The 27,832-nt window shown below is 35.4% G+C and overlaps 4 protein-coding genes across 6 annotated transcripts in view; 2 read left to right on the top strand and 2 right to left on the bottom strand.

Annotated features, from left to right (window-relative positions):
- Positions 1-14,463, bottom strand: part of LOC129794785 (homeotic protein female sterile-like) — a 37,786-nt gene extending 23,323 nt beyond the window's left edge. The window contains 8 exon segments of the mRNA XM_055835641.1: positions 1,395-1,565; positions 1,668-1,985; positions 3,937-4,059; positions 4,062-4,668; positions 7,503-7,831; positions 9,008-9,743; positions 12,711-13,001; positions 13,669-14,463. Coding sequence (XP_055691616.1) covers positions 1,395-1,565; positions 1,668-1,985; positions 3,937-4,059; positions 4,062-4,668; positions 7,503-7,831; positions 9,008-9,743; positions 12,711-12,755 — 2,329 coding nt within the window. The 5' untranslated portion in view covers positions 12,756-13,001; positions 13,669-14,463.
- An 83-nt stretch (positions 14,464-14,546) lies between these two features.
- LOC129794787 (ribosomal RNA small subunit methyltransferase NEP1) lies at positions 14,547-15,504 on the top strand. Its single transcript, XM_055835644.1, has 2 exons — positions 14,547-14,834; positions 14,912-15,504. Exons 1-2 carry the CDS (start codon positions 14,676-14,678, stop codon positions 15,479-15,481), a joined length of 729 nt encoding a protein of 242 aa, XP_055691619.1. The 5' UTR covers positions 14,547-14,675; the 3' UTR covers positions 15,482-15,504.
- A 1,003-nt stretch (positions 15,505-16,507) lies between these two features.
- Positions 16,508-27,719, bottom strand: LOC129794784 (bcl-2-related ovarian killer protein-like). Of its 3 annotated transcripts, none has more exons than XM_055835640.1 (6): positions 27,197-27,696; positions 24,937-25,107; positions 17,446-17,755; positions 17,209-17,355; positions 16,789-17,097; positions 16,508-16,716 (listed from the first exon to the last, which is right to left on the bottom strand). In XM_055835640.1, the coding sequence occupies exons 3-6, from the start codon at positions 17,695-17,697 to the stop codon at positions 16,564-16,566; spliced, it is 861 nt and encodes a 286-aa protein (XP_055691615.1). In that variant the 5' UTR covers positions 17,698-17,755; positions 24,937-25,107; positions 27,197-27,696; the 3' UTR covers positions 16,508-16,563. The 3 variants fall into 3 exon arrangements, with proteins under 3 accessions (XP_055691615.1, XP_055691614.1, XP_055691613.1); XM_055835639.1 differs by having other exon boundaries at positions 24,947-25,107; XM_055835638.1 differs by lacking the exon at positions 24,937-25,107 and having other exon boundaries at positions 27,197-27,719.
- Positions 18,575-20,089, top strand: LOC129794782 (uncharacterized). Its single transcript, XM_055835637.1, has 3 exons — positions 18,575-19,396; positions 19,457-19,722; positions 19,790-20,089. The coding sequence occupies exons 1-3, from the start codon at positions 18,610-18,612 to the stop codon at positions 20,057-20,059; spliced, it is 1,323 nt and encodes a 440-aa protein (XP_055691612.1). The 5' UTR covers positions 18,575-18,609; the 3' UTR covers positions 20,060-20,089.
- Positions 27,720-27,832: the final 113 nt, after the last annotated feature.

The following is a 27,832-nucleotide window of genomic DNA, read 5'->3' as shown; positions in this document are numbered from 1 at the left end:
GACGGAGGGGTGGGGGGGTGGATTTGACCTCATAATCGGATGTCTTCCGGTCGATATTTAAACTTTGCCGTTTACCGCAAGTCTCTATCTATTACCGTTCTCTTGCAATTTAGCGTTGTACTACGGACGGCCGGACGGACGGACGGCCGGCCGGAAAAAAAATTTTTTGGCGCATACGTTTTTTGGAATGTGGGGACCCTAATTCGTGCTCATCCCAAGTTTGAGCCCGATCTGACGACTTTCGATTTTGCTCGGTACACAAAAGCTGTGTCTGAAAGAAACACAGCTAAAACAACAAAATAAAATTAAAAATTGTTAGTAATTCTTTAACATTACATACAAAAATGAAGAAATATTGAAGCCAATAAACATGCAGGAAATTCATTCATTTACATTATTTTTCCTTCCATTTACAAAACGAATTAATTTAAAATAAAATTGAATTAAAAAAATCTACTTTAGGGATGATTCTTGTTAATAAATTTAAAAAACAGGTGTGTTAGGTAGGGTGAAAAAATTATTTCATTTTCTACGAAGAAAAAAACATTTAAAAAAGACATCAACTACAATACAAAATCTTTCTTTTTAAAAAGGAATTATGAAGGAAACAAAACAATTAATGAAAAATCTTCTTTTATCTTTTTTTTTTTTTTTAGTAAAATGGAAAATGTGAAATTTGTAGTTCATCCAATCACACGAACACTACTTTCTTTCTTTCTTTATCTTCTTTTTTTTTTAATTCGCGTATTTTTTTTTTATTTTCTTACTTAATCTAATGAGAAAATTTACACAGGATTTTGCTTTGTTTTTTAATCACAAAATGGAAATAATTTGCAGAATAAGTTACAAAATAAATAAATAATCAAAATGCAGTGTTATTAGTAAAAAACAAATTATTTTGTGTGATAGAAAATAATAAATAAATAAAAAAAAACACATAAAACACAGGAAAAAATGGTTAAAAAAGAAAATGTCTGTGTGCAATTTTTTGATGTTGTTGTGTTCTCTCAAGAGAAAATAGTAGAGAAAAGTTTTCATAAAGTTTTTTCCAGGCGAAAAGGAAAAATAAAAAAAAATAATTTTTCTTTTAAATTCAAAAATAATTTTGATAAATTCCGCCTAAGCTTTGAAATTATTTCTCTAGAATTTTTTCCTTTTCAAAATGGTGCAAAACTCTCTTAATCGTAACTTTACGTTTTTTTTTATCTTTTGAAGGAAATCCTGTGATGATTACTTATTTTTTTTCTTTTTTCTTTGTATTAAAATTCGCTCTCTCATATAAAAAAAATCAAAAATCAGTCATTCTCTACTTTTTTTCTTTTATAATTTTCTTTTTCTCTTTTTTTGGTTTATTCTTTCGCTTTAAGCAGTGTGTGTCATTGGTAGGAACTTACAGTAAGGCTTACGAGTTTTTTTACGAAGACACGACGCCACGTAGTTCTCCAGCTCACGCAACGTTGACGGCTTCAGGGTCTCAAAATCGATCTCAATCTCATCTGGATTTGAGTCACGAAGGGATGGCTCTCTGCTTTGTATTATATGTACAACTCTTCCAAGTTTGTCCCCTTTGAGAAAAAATTCATTTTTTGTTTTAAATTTAATTTTTTTTCTTTATTTTCTTCTTCAACTAAAAAACTCTGAAAAAAAAAAAATAAAAAAAAACTCACCAGGTAATTTATTTATATCCAACGATAGTTGTCTCTTCTCATCATACGACATTGGCTTTGCCGTATCCTCTTCTTCCGAATCAAAATTGTGCGTGGCCAATTGCTTCTTCTTCCCAGGACCCCGGACACCCGTTCCGCCGGCCCCACTACCCGATTTCACCTTCTTCGTCGATTGCGCCGAATTCACGACGGCCTTCGGGGCGCGCTGCCCCTTAACCTTCGTCCCCTTTGCATTCGCACTCAGTGGCACCTGCATCGCCATCTGATGGGCATTTGGGCCACTTTGACTAATTTGCTTACCCACACTCGCATGACCCGCTGTGTGCCAACAAAAAGACACAAAAAATAGAAGAAAAACGAATAAAATATGGACAAGAAATGATTTTTTTCAATGCAAAAGAAACATTGAAATACGTGCATTCAGAACATATCGCGCATTGAAGCTTTTGCTGCAAACGATCAGAGAGACCTAAGCCGAGAAAGAATTTTGGGCGCCTGAATACAGCAGCAAAGCTTTGGATAAAAATCGTTTTTTAGGTGATTTTGATGTTTTAAATGTCTAATTGCCTTATCCCAGAATTTTCTGAATTATTGATTTGAAAATAAAATAAATATTTGTTTTTTATCCAAGAAATTTTTGTTTTATTTTATCCGTAATTCAAATATTTTATTTAATGAATTTGAAACGACTTATATCCTTTCTAAAATGATATCAAAGTCAATAAAAAAAGAGTTAAAAACAAATGATCAATGTTATCCAAGCTTTGACTGCAAAGATCAGAGACTGAAGACGAGAAACCCTTTGATCCAAATTCTTCTTTTATTTTTGAGTAATTTCTAAGTTTTAAATGTTTAATTGTTTTATCCCAGAATTTTTTTTGATTGATTTTAGAAATAAATAAATGTAATTATTGTCTCTTATCCAAGATCTTCTTATGTCTTGGATAAAAAGCTTTGATCTTTTATTTTATCAGTAAAATTTAAAATGTTTTTGTTATCCTAGAATTCTAAATAATTTATGTCACTTCAAAAATTATCAATGTTATCCAAGAATTTTAATGTTTATTTTATCCGAAAAATAGAAACAATCTTGTTATAAATCGAAAAAAACGTTTGACTGAAGCCATAAAAAGATATAAATAAAAATTAAAATTATCCATGTTATCCAAGGACTTTAAATGTTTGTTTATCCGTAAAATTTAAACAATCTTGATATAAATCGAAAAAGACGTTTGAGTCAATAATAAGATATGAAGAAAAATTATCCATGTTATCCAAGAATTTTTCTTAAGAGTCTTATCCCTTTTATCCCATGACTTGATATTTTCCATCAAAGGTTTTTGCACTTATATCTTCAAGGTTCTGTAATACTTTTATTCAAAATTAAGTATTTATTTTATCCATAATTTTCAACGTTTCATATTTCTCATAATTTTAGTAATTACAGCTAATAAAAAGGAAAAAAAAGATTTTATCCAAGGAGGTTTTATCCCATTTATTTTATGAATTTTAATGTTTTTTATCCACAATGCAGAATGATCTGTCTTATCCAAAAAAAATTATCCTTTTACGTTTATCCAACTTTTTTTCGTTTATTAATCCTCGAATTTTTTAAAAATCAATTTTGTTTGATTTTTTTAATCTAAAAATATACATGAATTTCTAGTAAACCAATTTTTATCCACAATATTCTGAATCTTCATATTTTACTCCCTTCAGATTTTTTTGGGGTGTCCGCGAATATGTCGCTTCCAAGTCCACTGCAGCTAAAGTAAGCTTATTGTGGAGTTATTTTACTCCCTTGAAATGTTATCCCAAAATTTCTAATTGTTACTCACTTTATCCAGACATTTGAAATGTAGTTAATTTTTTTATCCCAAAATTTTTAGCAATTATATTGTTCAAAGTTTTAATGTTTTTTTTTTAAGAAGTATCAACAGAAACTTATTGTTTTCCAGAATTTCAATTAAACCTATTTTATCCAAAAAAGTTTCAACGTTAGAAATTTTATCCGAGAATTTCAAATGTCTCAAATCTTATCCCAAAATGTGAAAATCCTTAAAAACCATTAAAATCTTCACAAATATTTTAATATTTTACTTTTTTCTTCAATTTAATAGCCTTCAATCTTTTTTTTCTTCAATCCGCCATTGAGACTTTTCGCGACTTGGGTCTCTCGATAATGTTCATTTTTTTTACCTTCTTCTGAGCATTACTCAGAATTATGAAATTGCTGCTCAAATTAACAAAGAAAAAGAAAGACACTCACCTGTGGCAGCAGTGGGTGCTGTTGGTGCTGCGGTGGGTTTCTTCTTCTCCTTGAGTTTCTTCTTGGCCTTCTTCTTATTCGTCGACTCCTCCACGAGTTTCCGCATCTCCTCCTGCAAATCCACAGCTTTGACTGCAGCACCTTCAGCCTTGCACTCCTCTCCTCATCCGAATTACTCTCCATGTCCGTATCACTCGATTCCCCACTCGATGACGTACTCTCCTTCCCGCCGCCACCTCCCTCGCCGGCATTTGCATTCGTCACAGGTTCATCCGGAATATTTGCGTAACGCATCTCAAAGACATCCTGCAACTTCCTTCCCATTACAACCACATCGTGATCTTTGGGATTGTATTTGTAGCAATTTGTGAAGATCAGCCTGACATCAGCTGCAAATTCACTGCCCGTCTTGTATTCCCGATTATCCATTTTTGCCTTCACCGTTCCCAAATCCATTGGCTTCTTTATGATGTCATGGTAATCATACAACCCCAAGAGGTCAGCATCGACGGGCTTATAGAATGGCCACGCATACCGAATGTGCTTCTCACTGAACAACTCCTTGAGGATCTCATTGCACGCCTTGAGGGATTCCGAGAGCTTTTCCTTGTTCTTTGGTGCACCCCCTGCTGCTGAACCAACTCCACCCGCTGCATGACCACCCGTGGCTGACGTCATTGGGGACTTTGGGTACGGTGTTGACTGGAATGATGATGGCATCTCCTTATTAACCTGCTTTTTTTTTCGTTTGTTTGTTTTTTTACGCGTTACAAGACAAATGTCAAAAAAACACACATAATGCAACAAAAAGAAAAGAAGCAGAAGCATAAAGAAATGAAGAAAGAAGAAGAACAACCAACACCATCAATAATCTTATTGTGCGTATTTTTTTTTTATTAGACTTTCACTCATTTTTTCTTCAAGAACTATTTCCGCATCAAAGAACATTTTGAGCGGGGAGAGAGCATAAACAATAACACGTGATTTTACACGATGTTTGTGAGTTCTTTTATTTTTGCTTTTATAAAGATAAAATAAATTTTTGTTTCTCTTATTGAAAAAAAAAGTAGAACGGGGATTAAACTATGGAAAACTGTCAGACAAATCATACGACAATTCTGTGGAAAAAAAAGAAATTGATAAAAACTTAATACTTTATCTGGCGATTGTTTTGGTTTTTTTAGGGGAATCATCTGAATATTTGACTTCACGTAAACATCTTTTGCTAAAAACTGGACAATTCAAAACCGGAAAAAATCCAAAAACGTATTTAGGTATTTTTGGTTTGAATTTAGTCCATTCAATTCAACTCTCTTTTAGACTTTAATGATTTTTTTTTAAAGTTTTGTTCCTCAATCTGTGCTGCTTTGGGACTGAAAACCAAATATTTATCGGCTTGAATTAATTTTTTTTTTGGGTAAATTTACTACTTTTCGGTTTAATTCAAGTCTTTTTTTATGCTTGAATTTAACATATTTTAGGCTTACATTTACATTTAAATTTTCTTGATCCAAATTATTTAGTCCAGATAAATCCTCCTTACTTTTAATAAGTTTAATATTAACAAATCTAGAATCAACGGAGGTTTAAAAATAATTTAAGAAAAAAGAACATAATGATGAAAATGTTTTCTGAAATATAACACCAACAGACAAATGACACGACAATCCTGCGGAGAAAATTTTAAATAGGTAAATAAATTTCTTTAAAACGCAAAACATTTACTTTTTTCAAAGAAATAATTTTATTTTCTAGAACTTCGTGTTTAAAATTCTCCACGTAGTTGCTTCCAAGTTTTTAGGAGAATATATGGAGAATGCAGAAAATAATCTTACGACGTTCCATGGAAAAATTCAATTTTATAAGAGAAGTTTTACTTTTGAATAAAAAATAATTCTATTTCACCTTTAAGAATAATTTTGGCAACACTAATTAATGTTTTCTCTGTATTTGTCAATTAGTTTCATTTACAAAGAGAATACTTTAAAAAATGTAAAATTTCTCAGCAAATTGCAAGAAATACGAAGATTAAATGATAAATGAGTTTAACGCAAAAAATGTTCCTTCACTGACATTTTTCACGGAGAATTTGTCATAAATACTAGGGGGGAGGGGGGGGGGAAACTTGTAGACAATTAAGTGATATTTCCAAGGAAATTCCATGAAAATTCCGTAATTTTTTACCTGCTTGTTATTTTAAATTCTTAAATTAAGGAATTTACAGCAAAAATTAAAAAAAAAAGTTAGAAGTTTTTAAGTTCTTTTTCTTTTCATTTATTTAAACTTCAAAAAATTCATCAACATCAGCGTCTGACCACCCAGAAAGCATGATTAATATTCTTCTATACGTTTTCATTTTGTTTATGCTCGATGTTTGTTTGTTTTCATGCAGAATATAGAAAAAAGTCAATTGATCAGAAAAATCATCCATTTGATCAGGAGAAACATTCATTTTAGTCAGGAGAATGTTCTGTGTTTGTCAGAACAATGTGTAGTTTTCATTAGAAAAAAATTCCGTTCAGGGATTGATTAGATAGTTTGAAAAATAAGTACAAACACTTCAATTATTAAAAAAAAAATAATACAAAATGACCTTTTTCTTCTTGAGCATAAATTAATATTTTCCTGATAATTTATCAACTTTACTGATCAATTTTTCATTATCCTTATCAAAACGTGACATTTTTCTGTGAACAAAATGAAAAATTCTCCCGACAGTTGAAATATTTTTCTAACTAAATTGAACATTCTCCTGATCAAATATAAGATTTTATCTTTCTGATCAAAAGATGATTTTTCTGATCAAAAGATCGGACACCACAATATTTATATTTTATTCCGTTTTCATCCTCTTTTCTTAAACAAAATCTTCAGTCGCAAAAAAAAGTTCTAATCAGCAATTTATTTAGATTAGTAAATAAATTCCTAATATTAATAGCAAGAAATTTAATTCCTTTACTAATAAATAATCACAAAGCAAACAAAAGAAAACAAAGCAATCAAATATTAAGCTGATAATGCAAATTCATAACTTTTTTTTTCTTCTTCAATTTCATGCAATTTATGTTGATTTTTTTTCTCTGTCGTCTTTTCATACAAAATGTGCCACAGAAAGCAATAACGGAATATTATAAATAAATAAAATAAAATAAACTTCTGCACAATTTTTTTTAAGTTCTTCCTTTCTTTTAGCTGTGATTATTTGTTTATTGAAAGTTTCAGTCATTGCAGTTGAAATTGATTATTTTTTTCAATTTAAAATTAAATCTCTTCAGGGGTAGAACAAAGGAAGAATTGTGAGTAATTTCAGACAAATCCTTCCCCAATGAAGCTCAACTAAACGTAGAAAAAAGAAATAAAATGTAAAAAAAAACTTCTCCCAAATCGGGAATCGAACCCACTCCATTTTAAACCCAAAATAAAGAAGAGATTTAACCCACTGACCTACAAACCAGCGACTAAAACACGAAGTAACTTTATAAATTGTGCAAAAACTTTATTTTTTTATTTAAAAAATGCAAAAAAAAGCGTTAAAACAAAGCAAAGAAGAAAAAAGAGAAACTAACCTGTCGCCCACTCCCCCTTCGTGTTGCAATCTTTTTGGATTCTGCACCACTTCCGGGTGCATAGTGGGAATCAAAAGCAGCCGCTGTTGTCGGGGTTGTTGTGTCAGCCTTCCTCTTCACGCCCTTTTTGACTTTTGCCAATGGCTGTGGCGGCATCACCTGATGATCCAGAAGGGTCTGATTCACATGGTACGGTGGTGGTGCCGCCGCTGACGGTGCTACAGCCCCACTTGCTGCCGTCGACGTACTAATTAGCGTTGACGACGCTTGGGGGCCACCTCCCGCAGCGGCCGGGAGTGCTAATCCCGCTGCCATTGCCCCGGAAACTCCTAAACACAAATTAATCCCCCAAAAATAGGCCCCAAATGAGTACAAAAATCAACAAAGAAAGAAAAAATGTACTGGTAAGCTGACCAAGCTTACGGGAGCTGTGTTTCTTTCAGTGTACCAATTTTGTGAGAGCAAACTAGAACGCAAATTAATTTAAAATACGCGTAAAGTCGGGAAAAGTTGAAAAGTCACCCCCGCAAGAAATCTTTAAAACGCCATATCTCGGGAACGGCTCTATAGATTTTCGAGTTTGAGCTATCGTTGGAAAGGTCTTAACCTCAACTATAACATATTAAAATTTGAAGTAAATCGAAAATAGCATTTTAGAAAAATTCGAGTTCGAAATTTTCGAAAATTTTGATTTTGACTTTAGCGCCTCTCGCGGTCATTTCTCGAAGTTGCAATGTTCTAGACATTTGTAGGGCTTCGCGAAACCTTTCATTTGCACTTGAGTTGATCAAAATCGGACTTGTAGAACCCGAGATATGACATGCCAACTTTGGAAGGCTATATCTCTAGAACGGCGACATAGATTTTGTTCATTTTTGGCATGGAGCTAGATAATATGGTCAGCTACAACATATAAAAAAATTACGCAAATCGATAATGATGTTTTCGAGATATTCTTCGAAAACTCATCGAAAACTTTGTTTTTGATTTTTGGCCCTCTAGCGATCACTTTTGAAACTTCGGATGTTCTAGAGAGTTGTAGGGTTTATTGAGATCTTTCATTTGACCCCGGGTTGATCAAAATCGATCAAGCCGTTTTCGAGTTATGGTCGATTTTCGATGAAAAATTGTGGCGGCCATATTGACTAAACGGCTTGACCGATTTTCGAAAATGAGGTATCGTTGGAAAGCTCTTGATGGCCCCTACAACATATAAAAATTTCAGATTTTTAGCTATTACAGGGGCTGAGATATTGGCAAAACAAAATTTTGAGGTTATCTAAAATGGCGGACGCGGGGGTGGGGGGTAAAATTTGACATCATAATCGGATGTCTTCCAGTCGATATTTGAACTTTGCCGTTTACCGCAAGTCTCTATCTATTACCGTTAATTCGTGCTCATCCCAAGTTTGAGCCCGATCTGACGACTTTCGATTTTGCTCGGTACACAAAAGCTGTGTCTGAAAGAAACACAGCTAAAAGTCTTCGCTTAGTCTTCTACGCACCTGTTGCAGCTGCTGTGGCCGTCGTTGTGGTATTTGTACTTCCGGGTATCCCAATTGGTGGCACAAGGGGTAACCCCGAAGCAGCTGGAGCTGTGGAATTGGGTGCAGTAGCACCACCCCCAGTTGACGTAACAGCACTCCCCATCATTGCGGAACTCGGTGTTGCCGCCGCCCCCGCCGTGGCATTTGGGCGCCCCCTTGCGGGCCCCACAAGTGTCCCCGGTGGCCCAATAGGTCGTGCCTTCTTCTTTCCCGCCTTCTTCGACGGGGACTCAATCTCAAATTCCTCCTTTGGCATTCGTGCCACCTTATTGAGGAAGAGCTTCTCGAGAATTTGCGCCATTAGCACAACATCCTCATCGGGTTGATTGTAAACGTAGCAATTTGAGAACATTATATTGAAATCCTGAATACATTCCTTCGACGTTGTGTAGTAATTATTCTCCAGGCGCTTCTTAATCGTTCCCAAATCCATTGGCTGCTTTATTATTTTGTGATAATCCGGGAGATTGAGATTCTTCGCATCCACCGGCTGGAGGAATGGCCAACTGTGACGATGCTTCCACACAGCCGTAATTACGGTCTTCAGGAGGAATTGAAGTTGATTTGTCTTCCTCCCAGGACGATCCGGTGGTGGTACCACCGGTGGCTGTACAATCCCATTTACAGGATCCGTATGGGGCTCATTTCGTGCGGGTTGATCCTTCGATGTGTCCATTTTTGTTGTTGCACCACTCTGTTTCATTTTTTTTTGTTCAAAATCAAAGAGATAGAAGGAAAAAATTAAATAAGAATTTTAATTAATTATTAAATTAATTAAAATTTTAGGGGAAATTCTTAGTGTACTCAGGGACGTAGTCAGAAATCTATTCAAGGGGGGTGTTAAAAGATTTTTTTTTCAATATTAAAAAGACATTATGGTTGTTAAAACGAATACAGTCGTGACCTCGTGGTAGGACCGTCGTCAAAATGACTTCTCTGCGGTAAAACGGCTTCAGAATGAGGAATTTTGCCTTCGCAGTGGGACAATTAGTATCCTACCTTTCCAATAGTACTAATTGTCCCACTGCGAAGGCAAAATTCTTCATTTTGAAGCCGTTTTACCGCGGAGAAGTCATTTTGACGACGGTCCTACCACGAGGTCACGACTGTACATAATTTAACAATTAAGATTTATTTAAAGTGAGAGAATAATAAACTATTTTAACGAGATTGATGATTTCTAAAAAAAATATCTTTCGTTTTTATTTTATGAGGTGACGTTTAAATTTTAACGTTTTACTCTTCTTTTAATGATTGACGTTTCTTTTATTTATTTTTTCAATAATAAAAAGTTTTTTTTTAATCTTTTAACGTTTTGGCGGTTTTTTTTTTCTAACGACTGACGTTTCTTTTTTATTATTGACTTTTCTGCTTTTCTTTGTAGGTTTTGCTGTTTGATTTCTAAAATTTGACATTCTTCTTTTTAACATTTGACATTTAATTCCATTTTTAACAAAAAAATATTTCATTAAATTTTTATTTGTTTTTTTTTTCTTTTTAGGCATTTAAATCCTTAAAAATCACCCAAATGGTATTTATTTGAAATTCAAAATTACTTAATTCTAAAAGCCCTAACCATAGCCTAACCTAAAACAACTAACAACACTACACTAAATGACAAGGAGTGAGAGATTGAAAAAAAAAAGATTTTTTTTTCAAAGTAAAGCTTTGATTAGAGGCCCTAAAACCCGAACTTAAAACTCTTAAAGATTAACTTTTAAAAAAACCGATAATTGCTTTGAAAACTTATGCCTAATTTAAAAACAGACAAAACCAGACATAGTGAATTTCATTAAATAACTTAATTAATATAAGTTTTACCGTTTATTATTTTTTTAAAATTAATTTTTCTTTTCACTTAACAATTAATCAGTCGTTAATCATGAAACGTTCAATATTTTAAAAAAATCCTCAAATATGTTGGAAATGAAGTTAATGATAAAAGTTGGAAAAGATACGTTAAGTATAAGAATGTCACACGTTAGAAAAAAAAATGTCAAGCTTTCAGAAACGTTAATGTTGGAGAAGAAACGTAAATCGTTAAAATTTAGCAATCCTAATACAACAGAGGAACATCCCCTACCCATTCCTAAATAAGTTTCTAACTACGCCCTTGCCCCATAAATAATTTTTTAAGTTATACCCCTGATCCTTAGGAAAATATTTTGAAAATTCCAGAAGAATCAATCGGTTTAACCAGTGTGTTGGCCTATACGTTTAGCTTTTTTTTTAAACCTTTCTTACGTACTTTTTAAGTGTTTTATTCCAACAGTGTTTTCATATTTTTATTTGATTTTTTTTTCTTGAATTTATTTTTAAGTAAAATGTTTTAAAAGCCAGTTTAGAAACTTCTTTAATGAATTTCTTCTTTATTATTTAGTAAAATTAAGAAAAATTATGTTTATACGTACTCCTTATTATTCTTTTACAACACTGTTATGACGTCTGTGAGTCGGTTTAATGATCGTAAAAAATGTCACTCTTTTTATGATTTTCTTCAAAACACTAAAATAATGAATTTTAAAGATTTTTTTTTCTTAACTCATGTTTTGACATAAAATGTTGTGTGACCGAAGTATAAAATAAAATGGACAAAATATGCTTTGTACTGCACAGAGAATAAATTGAATTTAAATCTCTTTTCATTTTAAATCTCTAACAGTGTGAAATGCGTCTTGGCTAACTTAAGTACCTTAAGCTTTCGAGGATCGAGGTTTCTAACATCAAAACTTAAAGAAAAAGAATAACTTTGGATTTAATTTTCTCTCAAAGGAATATTTTTTCAAAATTTTTTTTTTACTACGAAGTTTAGCTAATTGAATTTCCCTACACTTATTGCAGAATTTATCATGAATTGTTAAACCAGATTTTAATTTTGAGACGATTCAAAAAAGTCAAATTGGCCACAGTGGCCAGTAAAATCCTCCAAGAATTAATCAATAATTTGAAACCTGTCAAATCACCTATTTAAACGAAAAAAAAAACCTTTCAACCAATTAAAGTATTTTTTAATACAATTAATGTCTTTTATCTAAGATATCCTTATTAGCGTAAATCTTTATGAGTTTGATTTCTAACTTTTGGACACAGCGATTAACCCTTCAGGTCCGCGAACAATCTAGTGATTTGATTAATTTAAAAATATTTTTTATAGATTCCTTTGAGTTCAAATAAGACATTTTTAGCAAAAAAAAACCCAACTCAAAAATTTTCCGTTTTTCGTCCTTCCTGATCCTGTAAGTCCTATGGAGATGTCCTTTTGTGTTCATAAAATGATCAGGGATTGTAAAGACATAGTCTTGTACTAATTTGGACTCAATATTCATAAAAATAACTCTACAAAATGAAACATTTTCAAAATCGAGCCTTTGTGTCAGCGGTATGACCTAATGGACCTTAAAGGGTTAAAAATAATTAAAAACACCCCCTCCCTCCATTTTATTCTCCTTATTATATTTTACGACGTGTAATTAAAAGAAAACAACAAAAAAACGCCACCACTGCTGAAGCACAAAGCAGCCTCATTGGCTCACACGCCTCGTCATTGATCATCGCTTTGTCCCCCAAATTCTTCCGGACTCACTACCGGATGGGCCCAATGCGAGTGTGATGATGAAAAAAATAAATAAAAAATTATTTTAAACAAAAAAGAAAAACTCACCGTAAAACTATTTGAGGCTGCAGCAGAGTCAGATCCTTGTTGCATGATTTTTTTGGCGAATTTTATCCGTTTTTGAGCTTCCTCACGTTTTCCTTGTTGTTGTTGTTGTTTTTGTGGTGTGCGCGGGGGGCGCTCTCACTTCACTTTGCAAAAACCACACACACACACACGCACGCACTAAAGTCTTTTCTCTTTTGCCAATGTCTCTCCACAAATCATCTGGCGCCCATTGACGGGAGACGCCGTCGATTTTTTTCTTATTTGTTTTTTTTTCACAGCTTAAGGTGGATTCTGCAATGATTGGGAGAAAAAAAGGTAGATTTGAGCCATTTTTTGTTTTCGAATATGGCGCCAAATGGGAGGTGTTGGCGCGCACGGGGGCTCCTCTGTGGAATGTTCCAGAAAATGGGAGCCAAAGGGAGGGCAAGCAGGTGGCAGTTGGGGGTGAAAGGGTGTGGGTGTGGGAAGGATGGGTGTGGACGCTGTACGCCCTTGAATGGTGGAAATTAGGGGGCACAGTGGGGCGCCACTGGATTGCTGCATTTGAGTTGTGAGAATTTTTGTAAACAATCCCCGAAAGTTTCACGACGATTTTCCCGCCTTTGCAGCACACGGAGCCCCCCACGGGGGTAATTAGTGCATTTTTGGGGTACTTTGGGGGGCATTTTGCACAGCAGGAAGGTAGAAAGTTGGGCGGAAAAAGCCCAAAAAGTGAATGCAAAAATTTTCACTCCAACTTAATATGGCGGGTCGTGAAATGTCAGAAACGCGAGTTGCGTCCACCGGAGTCCCTCGCACAATTCCCATCCACTTTTCACCCACAAATACCCCCTCGGGCACCCCGGAAGTACCAAAACAATCCCCACAAAACACCAAAGAATTGTTTTCAATGCATTTCCGGGGGGAAAATACGCGGAATTGGGGCTAAAAGGGGTAATTTTTGAAGTGAAAAACTCACACACGGGAGAGGCTTTCACCGAAGAGGGTGCTTTTCTGCTATGGCGGCGTCTGTCGTGAAAGAGCCCAGAGCCAGCTGCCGCATAACACAACACTTCCCACCTCACGCAGCACACCAAATCACCATTTTCCAACAAAATAACACCGTAGAACGACCAAAGATTGCATTTCACGCACTTTTGTGTTACTTTCAGCCAAATTTCACTGCTTTTCGATTGATTTTTCAATCGTTTTCACCACAACTTCCACTCGCGAGTTTTCTTCCTCTCGAAAAACTTCGAGGCAACTTCACGACGTACATCACCACACGACTTTTTTCACCCAAACACCCACTTTCCACCACAATTCCCCCCAAATACCACCAAAAATCACCGTGAAAATGCAAAATATGAATTTTCCCGTTGATTTCCACCAAAAATTTGCCCTATTTTCCAGGAAATTGCACTATTTTTCCTCGCATAAATTCGAAGTCGGAAGTGGGGACATCTTGTTTGTCGATGAGTTTGCACTTCGTAAATTCATCGTCACACCCGAAAACCAAACGAAGTTTCACGAAATTGGAGAAACTCCCATGTTTCACGGCTGCATTGGAATGAGAATGAATTATGAAAATAGGAGTTTTTTGCATTTTCCCTGAATTTTCTCATTTTCATTTCTTTCACTTCACTTTCCTAACATTTCATTGATTTTTAATTGAATTGCAAAATATTGTGAAAATTAATAGGGGGCGGCTAAATGGCTTTTCAATTTGGGGATGAAACGAAGATTGTTTTCCTTGCATTGAAGAGAAACATGGGGATTGTGTGAGAAACATCAGCAAACATGTGAAACACAAGAGCACATGAAACATGAGAAACACAAAACATTTGCAATGTTTCTCACTTCTCTCCCAAAACATGAAATTTTTGAGGTTATGGTTTTGACAACAAACAGAGAACTTCCCAAAAATACCAAAAAAACATCCCCGGAGAACAATTTTAGGCAATTTTACTGTTATTCTGAAAGAAAATGAAGCAAAACAAGAAGGGAAGTAAGAAAAGAAAAGCCCCACCGAGTTTTGTGGAAGCAGACGCACCGGAAATCAAACGTCCTCAGGGGAACCTCGTGTGCCTCAATGAGAGGAAGTTGATTGTGGTGCTCGAGGGGGCTCAGCTGGAGGTTACAAAGGTAACAAAATCAACTGATTAACTGTCAAACAAATAAGCATTAAATTCTAATCAATTTTTTGCGTTTTTCATCAAAAGGTTGGGAATGTCTTTGAGCTGCTCAATTGTGATGATCACACATCGATTCTCCGGAAGCACGGACGCTCCCCGGGCTCCTGTCGCCCTGACATAACACACCAGTCCCTCCTGATGCTCCTCGACAGCCCGCTAAATCGCGCAGGACTCCTTCAGGTGTTCATTCGCACGCATCAGAATGTTCTGATTGAAGTAAATCCCGCCACACGCATCCCGCGGACATTTAAACGCTTCGCCGGGATGATGGTGCAGCTGCTGAACAAATTCTGCGTACGAGCAGACTCAGAAACGGGGGAGAAGCTCCTCAAGGTGATAAAGAATCCCATAACAAATCATCTACCGGCTGGATGTACGAAGATCACGATGTCCTTCACAGGAAGGCTGGTGGGGAATTGCCGGGAACTGGTACCGAAGGACAAACCCATTGTCTTAGTTGTGGGGGCTTTTGCGCATGGAAATGTCGATGTGGATTACACAGAAGAGGGGGTTTCCATAAGCAAATTCCCCCTTTCGGCAGCCCTTACGTGTACAAAGCTGTGTAATGCCTTTGAGGAAGTCTGGGAGGTTGAATAAAGGATTTTATTTGTTAAATTAAATGTTTTTTATTTAATTTTTTGGAGATTTTGGGCATTTTTTAGGAATTATGTATTGAGTTTTAATTTTAAAGAGGTTTCGTTTCCGGAATTTTCTGCTAAAAAAAATAACCCTTTCAGGGCTTTCAGGACAGTGGCGTAGTTAGAGATTTATTCAAGAGGATGATTTCAATAAATTTTATTTATTTTTCATAAAAAAAGTGAACGGACCGAAAGATCTGGAAAACGTAAGTTTTTCTAGGTGAGAGTCCCCATTTAACCGACGAAAAACTCGGAAAATTATTATTAAAAAAAAAGCCTAAAAATGATTAAAAACGTTAAAATAGATTACGGATGGATAGAAGTCTAGTAGATTTTGACATTTCACTTATTAAAATCTGACGTTTGACATTAGCTTTCTGACGTTACATGTTTATTTGAACGTTTGACGATTTTATATAATTTTCCTGGTTTGGAAGACTGTTAGAATTACCAAACTTAAACAAATTATTTGTTAAATTCTGACATTTGACATTTCTTCTATAACGTTGGATGTTAATTTGAACGTTCGACGACTTTGTAGATGTTTTCTGGTTTCAGAGTCTAAGTATTAGAATTATAAGATTTTGATGATTTATTCATGAAACTTTGACGTTTTACATTTCTTTTCTACCGTTTGACGTCAATTTTAATGTTTAATGATTTATTTTAACATGAAGCTTTTGACATTTTTACCTTTAACCTTTTTTTTACGTTTAATTTCTAACGTTTTGGCCCTATGGACATGAAGTTCGCGGCCGTAAAATACTAAAATAAAAAAATAAAAAAAAAATTTTAACGTTTGAACATCTACTATTTGACATTTTTCACCTGGAAATAATATTGATTTTTAAAGAAAATTAATTTTTAGCTTTTCTGAGTTTTCTCTGTGAAAAAATGGCGTCCTTAAGTGAAACAATGGCGTCTTCTTAAGTGTTTTAACCTAAAAAGGCAGTTGTAAATCATCACGAATTAAAAGCAAGTCAAATAAAGCTCTCAAAAGTCTTTTTTATTATCAGATTCACCATTGGAATCTACACACAGTCATTGAGATTCCGGGTAGAGAAAATGCAAGAGGAATTTAATAATGAAGATGAAGACACAAATTCCAAGGATGCACCCCAAACCAATTGCAATCCATTCCAAGATGCCAACTTCGGTGGTTCCAGAAGGATTTACGTGATAGCTGAGTCCCATCTACGGGGAAGAAATCAATTTCAAGATGGCGTCAACAAGATTTTTTTTTATTAAAAAAGGAATAATTCTCACCCATCCGCCATTGTCATTTATCCATGGCACTAATTCATCCTCAATGACTTCAGTTACACCCTCGACGAGCCGCGGCAGGTAGTCCGAATGTCCCTGACGCACACAGTCCACAGCCAAACCACCTGCTATGGCGAAAAGTGAGATCACTTTGCCCCACGTAATGTCAGCGCGGAAGAGATCACGCGCAACGGCACTCATGAGACACGGGACAGTCTCTTCGGAGGGTAGGTCACCACCTGGATTCCGGGAGATCTGCCTGGCAACCCCGGTGTATACTCTTGGGTGCATGCGCTCCAATTCCTCGCCAACCTGGGGAAAGGGAGAAGATTACATTCAAAATGGCTGCCTGGAAGTGTTTTCAGTTAATAAAAAAATCGTTAAAATTTGAAAGAAGCGTCACTAACGACTTTTTTTACTCACATAACTCAGGGCAGGAAAAACTTCTCTAATCACGTCAATTGATGACGTTCCCAGAATGCTTCTAACCCGCTGTAGGCCAAGCTTTCGTGTGAACATCCCAGCACGCTTCAAACGACTCCTAACGTACTGATAGCAGAGGCATCTTCCCTGAATTTTCAAAAGAAAAAAAAAAAGTGTCAAAATGGCTGCCTCATAATTGAGGTTAAGTAATGCTAGAGAAGCTGCATGTATTCATACCTGAGAAATGATATCGTGGGCAGGGATTGCAGGTGCTTTCCAGCCAATTGTATTCGATAACTTCCGCGTAACGACGTCGCTTACATTGCTGAGGCGTCGACGTGCTGAGGAAGCAGCTCCGGCTGCAGGATCAACAGCCAGGAGGTTTGAGGAGTGCATCGTGACGGGAAAACTGAATTTTCTCTTCTGTGGCGGTGGTGTTGAGACGTTATTTGTCGTAAGGGAAGACTCCAGGGGGGCTTTTCCGGACATTGCGCTGATGAATGAGTTTTGGAATCCGTTGAAACGTTAAAAAAAACGATCAATGAATCTAAAAAAAAAATGGAGGCCATTTTGATTGTTTTTGTTAGAAGAAATGGCGGAGAATTATAATGTAATCTAAGTACTAATAAAAATGAATTTAAATGAAATTAAAATCCTTTTCTTGAACACAACAGAATGTTCCTATTCACCCCGCTAATCATCTTAACCCTTTTCTGCAATTAAAACTTTAATAAATCTCATAAATCTTCTGAAGAATTTAGTTTAAAGCTTTTAAACAAATAAAATAAAGAAAATGAATAAATAAACAATAAATTAATCAATTAATTTGAATTATAGAGTAATTAATTATTCAATCCACGATTTAATTAATTTGTTAATCGTTTTTCCATTCAATTTGGCATGATCTTGCACACAGCGCGAGAAGTTCATGATGGCGATTTCCAAAAGAAGCCACTCCCTCCATGATGGTTTTTTTTGCGAAAGATCAACTGCATAAATGTTGCATTTTCAGCAAGAAAATTTCCCAGCATCTTCTGGCTCGCGCCGAAGATCATTCTAATATGGTGATCGCGCGTTTGTTGGCATTTTAATTGCTTCATTGACAAGATCGCGATCGCGCGCTTTTAACACGATCACACGGGGATTTCGATGGCGCAAAGTATGAGCTAATTTTTCTTCTCACCAAGAGAATAAAAGAGAAATTAATTTGCCGATCAAAAGCAATTTAACCATGTCGTGATAGCTCTCAATCTGATCATCACGACTTTGTCACATTTTTTGGGGGTCTTCCTTGTCCAAAATTGACTTCATCAATGGAATAATTAACCGCAGGTGCCTATAAAAGCCATTGAGGAAGCCAAGAAGTGTCTTTAGTATTTCCGTGGAAGTCGTGGAAGTGCAATGATTGTGGTTTTTGTGGTGATTTTGCAAATAAAGTGCATTTTTGGCGGGATTTTATTTCTCCCTGGAAGTTTTCCAGGTTTTCCAATCATCCAACCTACAACATCCCTGCCAGAGATCATAATAAATCGTGATGAATTTCGGGATTTTTGGTTCCCTCCTGAAGAATGGAATCAGGCTGAAAATCTTCCCGAAATCATTATTAATCGCGATCAGGAATTTCGGGGGAATTTCCTACGATCCTCCACAACTGGAATGTCTGGAATGCCTGGAATAATCCTCAAGGAGCTACACTGCCTTCCAGGGAGATTTTTTCGCGCCAAAATCAATTTGAAATCTTCAATGCAAATTCCAACGATCGTCGGAGCTACATCGAATTGTGCGCTGAAGCAAAACGGGGAGATCGTTAGAATTGAAATCCCATCAGGAAGCTTCCAGGAATGTGGTGTATCCCTTTGCGGGGATCGGGATTTATGTTTGAGATTGCGATTTCCCACTGTTGTGGGTCTGAAGACAGCCTCGGATCATTTAGTGACCCTAAAGTGTCACCCACAGCAACCCTTAGTTATTCAGGATCATGTCCTGAGGGTCCTAGCCATTGACAATCCTTCTGATGCAAGAAGAATTTCAGCTGTGCTCGAAGGAGGTACCCAGCAACCCTTTCGAAGTCAAATAGCACTCTTTAGACGACACAGCGATGGAACATTCACGGAACCCCTAGCCCAGGGAGCTGAAGTCTTCCTGGGAGAGGATTTAATGCTCCGAGCTCAGGTTAAGCCGCAAGATGGTACGAAAAATTCCCAGAAATCTAATCAAGAACCCTAATGGAAAGATATTTCCTTTCCAGGATGGAATTTAACTGGAATGTCAGACATTTTTCTAGCAAGGACATCAAAATCTGGAGAAGTTCTGAACTCCGCCATTTTGGTAACACGCGAGGGATGCGTTAATCCAACCATGAGAGCCATCTGTCCGGAAGAACCCTCTTTTGATCCTCCTCTTGGTCAGAAGTTCCTCTTCAAAGCAGCCACCTTCCCAGAAATGCTTCCTGATGAGGAAATTGTCCTCAATGTGAGAGTTTTTGGGTGTCTTAATCGTTTGGATTGCGTTTCAGTAAGATTTAAATATTGAGAAGAAGATTCTTTCCGGGCTTTTACGGTTTTCCTTCTCTCCTTTCCAGAGAAGATGTCATTCCAGGACAGGTTCCAGGGCGAAAAGGAACCTCAAGAATCTACAATATGAAATATCGAGAATATCCTTCAGGGTAGTTCTTCCTGAAGAACTAAAGATCCATGAGCAGACTGATGGAAGCTTGGATAGAAAGAAGCTTTTCAGGAAGTCTGGAGGACACCTTACCGCAATATTTAGCCTAGGAGTAGTTGCAATCTTTTGTTTAGGATGTACCATTCTTCTTGGAGTTTTGTGGAGGAAATTCAATCAAATATATTGACTTCTAATTCAAATATTTTTTTGTTAATTACTTGGCAAAGAAGGACGCTGGACGCCATTTTGTTTCATTTATTTGTGTTTTATTTTTGTTTCAATGTCGTTTCAAGCATTCTGGAGTGTATTGAAGAAAAGAATGAAAACCAAACATTTTCTTGTGAAAAAGAGAAGAAGTTAAGAGTAGAAACAAAATGGCGTCCGAAAGCATGTTTAAGAGTTTTTGATAAAATAAATAATAAAAAATAATATGAAATAGAAGCAAAAAATTACTGTATAAAACTAAAAAAAGAATCTAAATTCTGTGCTTATTTTATAATAACTCTTAAAAACCTAACTAAATAGTTTATAATGGCGTCCATTTTTAACCTCAAAAACTTCACAAAAGCCAACAAACATTCGACTTTTTGCCCAAAAACAGCTACAAATTGAAGAGAATGGCAAAGATTGCACAAAAGCAATGTCGAATTTGGTTGAGAATATTGCAAATGCAGAAAGAATTGCATTTTATGCGGCATTTCAACAATGGCGCAAACACGTGAAAAAACAATTAATTGGACATTGTTTTCGCACCCATGAAGATGCTAATCGTTAAACGGCGTTGACACCGTGAAAGTCACGCAATTGTGCAGAAAAATCCAATTATGGTGATAATTTTGCCGTATTTTAGCATTAAACAACAAGAAAAGTCAAACGTGCTCAATGCGAAAAAATCGCATGGAATTCTGCACGCCATCACCCATAATTAATAATTAGCTAAAGTCAATGCGAGTAATGAATAATTGATGGGGGATTTTTGCGGTGGAGTTGCAACAAGAAAGGTGCAGATGTTGCGCGGTCTCAAAAGCCCCAGATCAAAGAACTCGATCAAGTGGGAGACTCCATGCCATTGAACGACATATCATGCATTTTTTCGCATTTTCATTGAATAACAATTAATTTTTTACACAAAAGAAACGTCCGACACGTGTAGTTGTGAATAAAAGGAATAAAAGATATTTTGAAGATTGAGATAAAAATTGCCTCTGATTTAAAAAAAAATTGAGGTTAGGTTTTGCGTTATTGTGTCCTTTGAAACGCCATTTTGGAATTTCCTTTAAATGTTTTTGCTTCCATTTGTGTTTTCATTGTTATTCACTTTTTATGAATTTGCATGATTTTACGAAAGATCTTCAATACTTTTAATTTTTTTCATTAAACGATTCACTTTTTCATTTCAGTTTTTTAAAATTAAGTTAACTTCTATGAGAGTCTAATGTAGAGAAAACTATTGAAAATCTTTCACAAAATCATATAAATCGATAGAAAGTGAAATAAGAATACAAAGAGAGCAGAAAAAAAAATAGAAAAAGTATTTCCAAAATGGCGCTTCGAAAGGACGCCATAACGTCAAATTTTTAAACACATACCTAACCTCAATTAAAATATTCTTCCAAATCCTCCATCGCGATCAAATATAAAACGTTTTAATCCACAATCTAGAGAAGACCACACTCTGACTTTTGAAAAAGCCAAAAAAAACTTCTTGGTGTGATTCACCTGAGCTCCAGAGGCCAAAATGGACGTCATCGAGCAAAAGTCAAATATTTACACCGATAATAAGTGATCGTGCGGACGTTCTGTGGTGGCTTCTTCGCTCACTGATAAACTTCCTCAAATTAATTTGGCTTCTTCTATTTTTTTTGGCGTGTTGATCGCGCCCAAGACCTTTCTTTCAACGGCCATTCAGGCATTCATGACAAAGTTGCAGCAGCACAGCGCGCGATCGTCGATCTTCCGGACTCCTCTAGGCGTTAATGTAAACGATGTGTGATCGCAAATGAGATGATAGCCCCCGGTGGTGTCTACACAGTTGCAAACGAGGCATTTAGAAAACGATAAAAACCTCCCAATGATCATGTATTAAAGGATCGCATACCATGCAGAGCGCGCGAATTAAGAGCAACGATCGTGAGACATTTTTCTCAATCTTACGCACCAACATAATGCTCCCAGCTGCCACACTATTATTGCTAATTTTTGCGCTGATAGAACGCGATCGTCAATTAATTGCACGTGATTGGCGATCGTGCCCTCCCCCTTTTTATTTGCAAGGGAAGCTGTAGCTTGATCGATTGGAATTTTTGTATTACAAATCTGTCCAAGAGATAATATTATGTGATTTAGTGCATAGCGTGACTTCAGCATAATTAAAAGCAACACACGATCATACTGAAAGAGGTGGAGACTTGTTGAGTTTTTTTTGTTGTTGTCGTTTCATTTCTTTCCTAACTCAATGGATCAAAAATCTACGTGATTTATGTACCTGTGAGGAGTTACATTGTGTGGAAACAAGGGGATGGTTTAACCTCATTTTCAGTGAAGAAAAGTCACTTTTTGTTGAACAAAATGTATGAGGAATTCTCGAATCTCGCCCAATCTCGACCGATTCCCGAGAAACACTTTAACTTTTTTTTATATTAATAATGTTATTTCGATGATGAGAAGGGATCAACCGAGAGCTAATTAAATGTACTTTCGACTGCAAGTGGAATTGTGCAAACTGATCCCTTCTTTTGATCGGAAGAACCTGCTGCCTCACTAAAAGTACTGATTTCTCGGGGTTGGGCATCCCCTTGTGTGGAAAGGAGGGGCAGGTGATATTTGCAATTCTTTTTTTAGATTTGCTTTTCTTTAAGAAAAATTATGGGTAATAAATTAATTTATGAGAGTTGAGTGAAAAATTTTATTTTGCTGCTTTTATTTTCAAAGAATTTTTTGAAAGGATTAAGAAATACGTTAAGATTGAAAAAGTAACAGAAGAGAGACAGATCCTAAAAGGAGTTTATCCGCTCTTATTTAAGGGATTAATGTAGATAATAAATCACGTGTTTAACCTTTTGAGGTTCTTGGGGTCATACGTAGACCTAAATGTGAAACATTTTATTTTCTCAATTTCTTTATGAATTTATTTATTTTTTCAAGTTAGAAATGAATTAAATTCACGCAGAAGAGGTCAAGGAAGACATTTTACCTGAGAAATGTCTTCTTGGAGTAACAGGAACAAATATTGTGATACAAAGTGCGCATGTTTCAATGTTTCTATGTTTCACGTGGACGCGAAAGGGTTAACCGAAGTGAAATTTGATTATATTGTGTTTCTGGGTTTTTGTCGAGTCGATAAGGCTCTGGATTAAACTTAAGATTAAAACACTAGAATTTTTCATCCACAAATAAACATTAATATTTTAATCTTAAGCCTTATCCATCCAACGAAACACCCGGAAACACGCAGTGTTTGTATAGGATAAAGAAAGAAAAAGAAATTGATAAAAAGTCTGCTCATTTAACACAAAGATTAGCTGGAAAAAAATTGTTCAAAAATGTAAACAATGACGTCATCATTGTATTCTTTGTCTCTTTCACTGCTTTTAAAGTTTTTAAAATACTTGAAACATTAGAAAGAAAACATAAGTTAACCCTCCGTATACTGTGAGGGGTAGGTGACCGACCCCAGAGCTATATTTTGATTAGTTGCGCCTTAGTTCTTAGAGGTATAGATCCAAGCTTCTGGAAATAAGTTTCTTGGTTATCTGAGAAGATTGTGTAAAAATTTCAGGTCAATCCGACCACTAGAAAAAAAATTATTAACAAAAATGTAAGAAGAGGGAATTCAAAAATTGGTGTAATGGTCTTTATTTCCTTTTCTCTTCGCTTTGTCACTCATTGTCTCTTTGTGACGATTTTAACCTAAAAAAAATTTTTGAAAAAATCATCAAAAAATCCATTGAAAAATTTATTTTTGTGTTCTAAAGTGGACAAAAGACTTCTTAGTGAGTTCCAAGGAGTCTATTAAAGCTCAATTGACCGAAAGAATTTTTTTATTTTGCGAAAAATTCTATGGGGTCGCTCACCTACCCCAATAGTAATGCGTTTTGGTCACAGTATACGGACGGTTAATTGATAGAAAAGCAGATTGCTCAGAAAATTTTCTTTTAAGTTTTTAAAGTTAATATTCTTAGAATTTCTTTAAAGTATGTTTACTTGCTCCTTTCTTACGTAAATTTTTACGCTTTTATTTGAGTTTGCTAATGAATTCTACATTTTATATACCATCTCTATTTATTTTATCATCTATATTTTCATATTTTCACCCCATCATTCAATTTTATTCAATACGATCGCGTGCGATCTTTAGAAAATTAAATTAAATTAAAAAAAATTAAATCGCATGATTTAATTTGAAAATATCACTAATTGATTTTAATTGCAAACGTCCATCCGCGAATTCGTGGAAAATCAATCAAATTTCACGTGCTTTAGTGATCGTCATAAGATCAACAAAGAGATCCCGGTGAGATCGTCCAAAAAACAGCAATTCCATGGAGTTCCCATGGAGATTTATGGAATTTAGCAGGTGTCGCGTGGATCTTATTAAATGAGTGACTTCGTTGTTGCTCATCTCTTCGCACCTTCGCACACAACTCTTTCATTCGCCACGATCAACAGATCACTCGTGACGGATAGATTATGATGTGTGTGACTCCGTCCGTAGCATTGTTGTGTGACCTTCTCCACGCGCAGCGATCCCTCCCTTGTGACCTTTACGTGGGGCGAGTCCAAGAACCTTTCGCGATCGCGAGAACGCTACGGGTCACGATCGCAACTGAAGATCACATCACAAATATTAGAACTTTCCGTTGCGCTTCTCTTCAAGTGCGATCCTCCCTTGTACGACCTCATTTTACCTTCAACAATAATTCTCAACGCGATCGCGCGCGCGAGCTTCCATCAAAATTCCCACCACGATCATCCGCATAGAGCTTGACATCAAATTCAGCTTTTTGTATGCAAATTGAATGAAATGGAGAAGAGTAGCAAGTCAATAAAAAAAATTATCCAAACCAAAAAATACCCTTCTGGCCTTATTTTCTGTGTGTGGTTGTGTGTGCAATTCATGAGAAGTCTCGACGCAGGGTTTACTTGAGTGAGATTGATGAGCACTTCAATGAAGATCACGTTGCAGAAATGCAATCACTTGGCGATATTCAAACCAGAGATGCAATTGGATAGTACCTACATACAAAATAAATTCCACATTATGCAAATTATCGACTAGAAGCACATGTGGTTTTTTTGTGTTGTGTCTACATATTGGGTGGCTTTTCTTGAGTAATTCAGTTGGTGTTAGCGCGCGCGCTTCCTCAATTTAGCACGACAAGAAGTTCGTGAATAGTGTTGAGAATGCGCAGAGTTTTATTTATTAGATTTTCATTTTGCCATAGAAAAGAGATAAACGTTTTAACTTTAAATGATTATTTAAAGATTTATTTGAATTATTTGAATTTTTAATAAATAATTGGGGTTATTTAAATCACAGCTTTTATGCTACTTCTAGGGCATGAGACAAAATTCTAAACAAGTCATTCTTATAGGAAATTTTCTCCTCTAAAACTCTTTCTTAGACACTAAAACTCTATCTTGTCTAGAAATATGTTTTTTTGAGGTTTTCTTGAAAAAACAATTTTGGGGCTAAATAAATCAATGTGATTTTTTTGGCTTATTTCATTAATTTGTTAATACTAATTTCTCAGCCTTACTTTAGAACATTATCATGCTTCCTTTTTGTGCACAATGGTGCATAACATCCTTTTTATTAACCCTTTTAGCTCCAAATGGATGAAAGTTTAAAATATAAAATATAATTTTTTTAAAAAAATTCTCCATTATTTTCCAATCATTCTAAGGATATTCTTTTCTATACGACTCGTTTTATCTTCTTCAAAATTGTGAATCTTATTCAAAGCTTAACCCTTTCTCGTTCTCATGTTTTAGAGAGCATGTCCTAATCAAATCGTCTTTGGTCTCTTCTAAATTAACTTATTTTCAACTTTAAAAAATAATTTAAAATTCCAGAAAATAAAATGTTTTACGTATTGGTTATTATTATAAACAAATGGACATTAAAGGGTTAAAAGGAGTTTATCCGCGACCCATAAGGTAAATCCCTTATTAAAAAATTGGAACTCGCGTAATCCCACAGAAGATCAAAAGAGAATTCAATCGCCAGAACTTTTCTATTAGCAATGAATTGCTTTAAAATACAAACAATGGCGTCACCTATTTTGTTTTTGTTCTTTAAATGCAACGAAGCACAAAAACATATCTAAAATCATGGACAAAACATGATTAATAGTAAAATTTTCAAAGTTGACTCAAATTGCCCCGTCCATGATTTTTTTTTAATCTCTGAAACTTTGAATTTTTATTTATTTTTAAATAAAATAAAATAACTTTATTGAGAGTATTGATTTTAATGCTAAATTCACGATGCAAACTCTACTCTAGCACTGAATGAAACGATAAAACCCTCCACAATAGCATAAAACTACCCCACTCTACTCTTTTTGTTATACAACACTGGGTGAAATTCACCATTCAGACAGTCTTAAGAATTCTTAAGAAATCTTAAATTTTTCTTAAGAAATCTTAAGTTTTTCTTAAGAAATCTTAAATTTTTCTTAAGAAATCTTAAATTTTTCTTAAGAAATTTTAAGTTTTTCTTAAGAAATCTTAAATTTTTCTTAAGACTGTCTGAATGGTGAATTTCACCCACTGTTATACACAGCATAGAGATACATATAAAAATGGATCAATTTAAATTTGCAATTCAGATTTTATCTGGCACTTCTTCAGCTTCATAAGCTCCCCGTTGTGAAGGAACTTTCTTATGAATTTTTCATTTAGTCAGAAAATGGGAAATTCTTGACTTTTCCAGTGCATTTGTGGAGAAAAAACTCAAAGAAAAAGTTTTCTTTTGATGAGTAGCAAAAACTAAACTAAAGACTGGAAGTTGAGTAAATTGTGGTGTGTGGAGTATGTTGAATTTATTCAATTGAAACCCATGTGGTTGTTGAATTGAGCAATTGACTCAGCTGGTTGATAAACTATTTTTCCACTCTTGATCACGCACGAAGTGTTGCGCGCGGGTGGGAAAAGTAGGAAAATTTTCTTATCAGTTGGCACGCAAAAGAGAGAATCCCGGAAAGCCACAAAAGCCATTAAAATATTGCAAAAGGAGAGTAAATCGATAAAAAGATATCTATTTCATTATCATGCGCTAGATAACAAATGGTAATGAGTGTACTTCTCACTATATACTCACATATGTATAATATGTAATATATTTTGTATATTCTTTAAAGAGAAGAACACGCGTTTTAACTCTTTTTTTTCTCTTTTGTTCTTTCAACACGTACGGGGGCCTCTGTGGGAATTATTGCATTCTTTTTTTTCTCTCTTCTGGGTTTTGCTTTTTATTTTCACGCTAAATTCCTCATTGTATAATCCTTCACTCCAAATCACTGAAATGCACTTGAGTTGAATTTTTTTCTTCACTTCTTTTGCTTCACTTTTATTTGGTTTCACCGCAATGATTTTTGCGCGCTTTTGCTGTGTGAAGCGCCCAGAAATTCCCCTTTTACCGCCAAAAATATAATGGTGGTTTGTCGTTCAAATCACGGTGAAACTGATGAATTTTTCCGGGTCACGAATCACGAAAATTTCAACCACACTCTGGGGGCAATTGAGAGGCACAGAGATCCATCAACTGGCGCACGGGATGTTAACTCTCTGGAGAATCACCGCAAACTGCAGAGACGTGGCTCGAATCCAACGTTTTTCGAGTTGCTCTGCCACCAGGGGCGTACTAAGGGGTATTTTTGTGGGGGTACTACAATCACAATTTATTTATTAATTATTTTGGGGAAGAAATAAAAGGATTTTCTTCGAATTTTAAGGC

This window comes from Lutzomyia longipalpis, chromosome 4 (assembly GCF_024334085.1).
Source record: "Lutzomyia longipalpis isolate SR_M1_2022 chromosome 4, ASM2433408v1".
Taxonomy (NCBI): Eukaryota; Metazoa; Arthropoda; class Insecta; order Diptera; family Psychodidae; genus Lutzomyia; species Lutzomyia longipalpis.
Note: the sequence above shows the minus strand (reverse complement) of the source record. Positions and strands in the feature narration are given on the sequence as shown.

Coding starts and splice junctions, on each gene's coding strand:
- LOC129794784 (XM_055835638.1), bottom strand. CDS start 17,697: ATGTCCGGAAAAGCCCCCCTGGAGTCTTCCCTTACGACAAATAACGTC. Junction 17,098..17,208: donor TTTTTCCTGCCCTGAGTTAT/GTGAGTAAAAAA, acceptor CCCTTTCCCCAG/GTTGGCGAGGAATTGGAGCG. Junction 16,717..16,788: donor TAAATGACAATGGCGGATGG/GTGAGAATTATT, acceptor TCTTCCCCGTAG/ATGGGACTCAGCTATCACGT.
- LOC129794782 (XM_055835637.1), top strand. CDS start 18,610: ATGATTGTGGTTTTTGTGGTGATTTTGCAAATAAAGTGCATTTTTGGC. Junction 19,397..19,456: donor TCAGGTTAAGCCGCAAGATG/GTACGAAAAATT, acceptor TTTCCTTTCCAG/GATGGAATTTAACTGGAATG. Junction 19,723..19,789: donor ATCGTTTGGATTGCGTTTCA/GTAAGATTTAAA, acceptor TCTCCTTTCCAG/AGAAGATGTCATTCCAGGAC.
- LOC129794787 (XM_055835644.1), top strand. CDS start 14,676: ATGAAGCAAAACAAGAAGGGAAGTAAGAAAAGAAAAGCCCCACCGAGT. Junction 14,835..14,911: donor CTCAGCTGGAGGTTACAAAG/GTAACAAAATCA, acceptor TTTCATCAAAAG/GTTGGGAATGTCTTTGAGCT.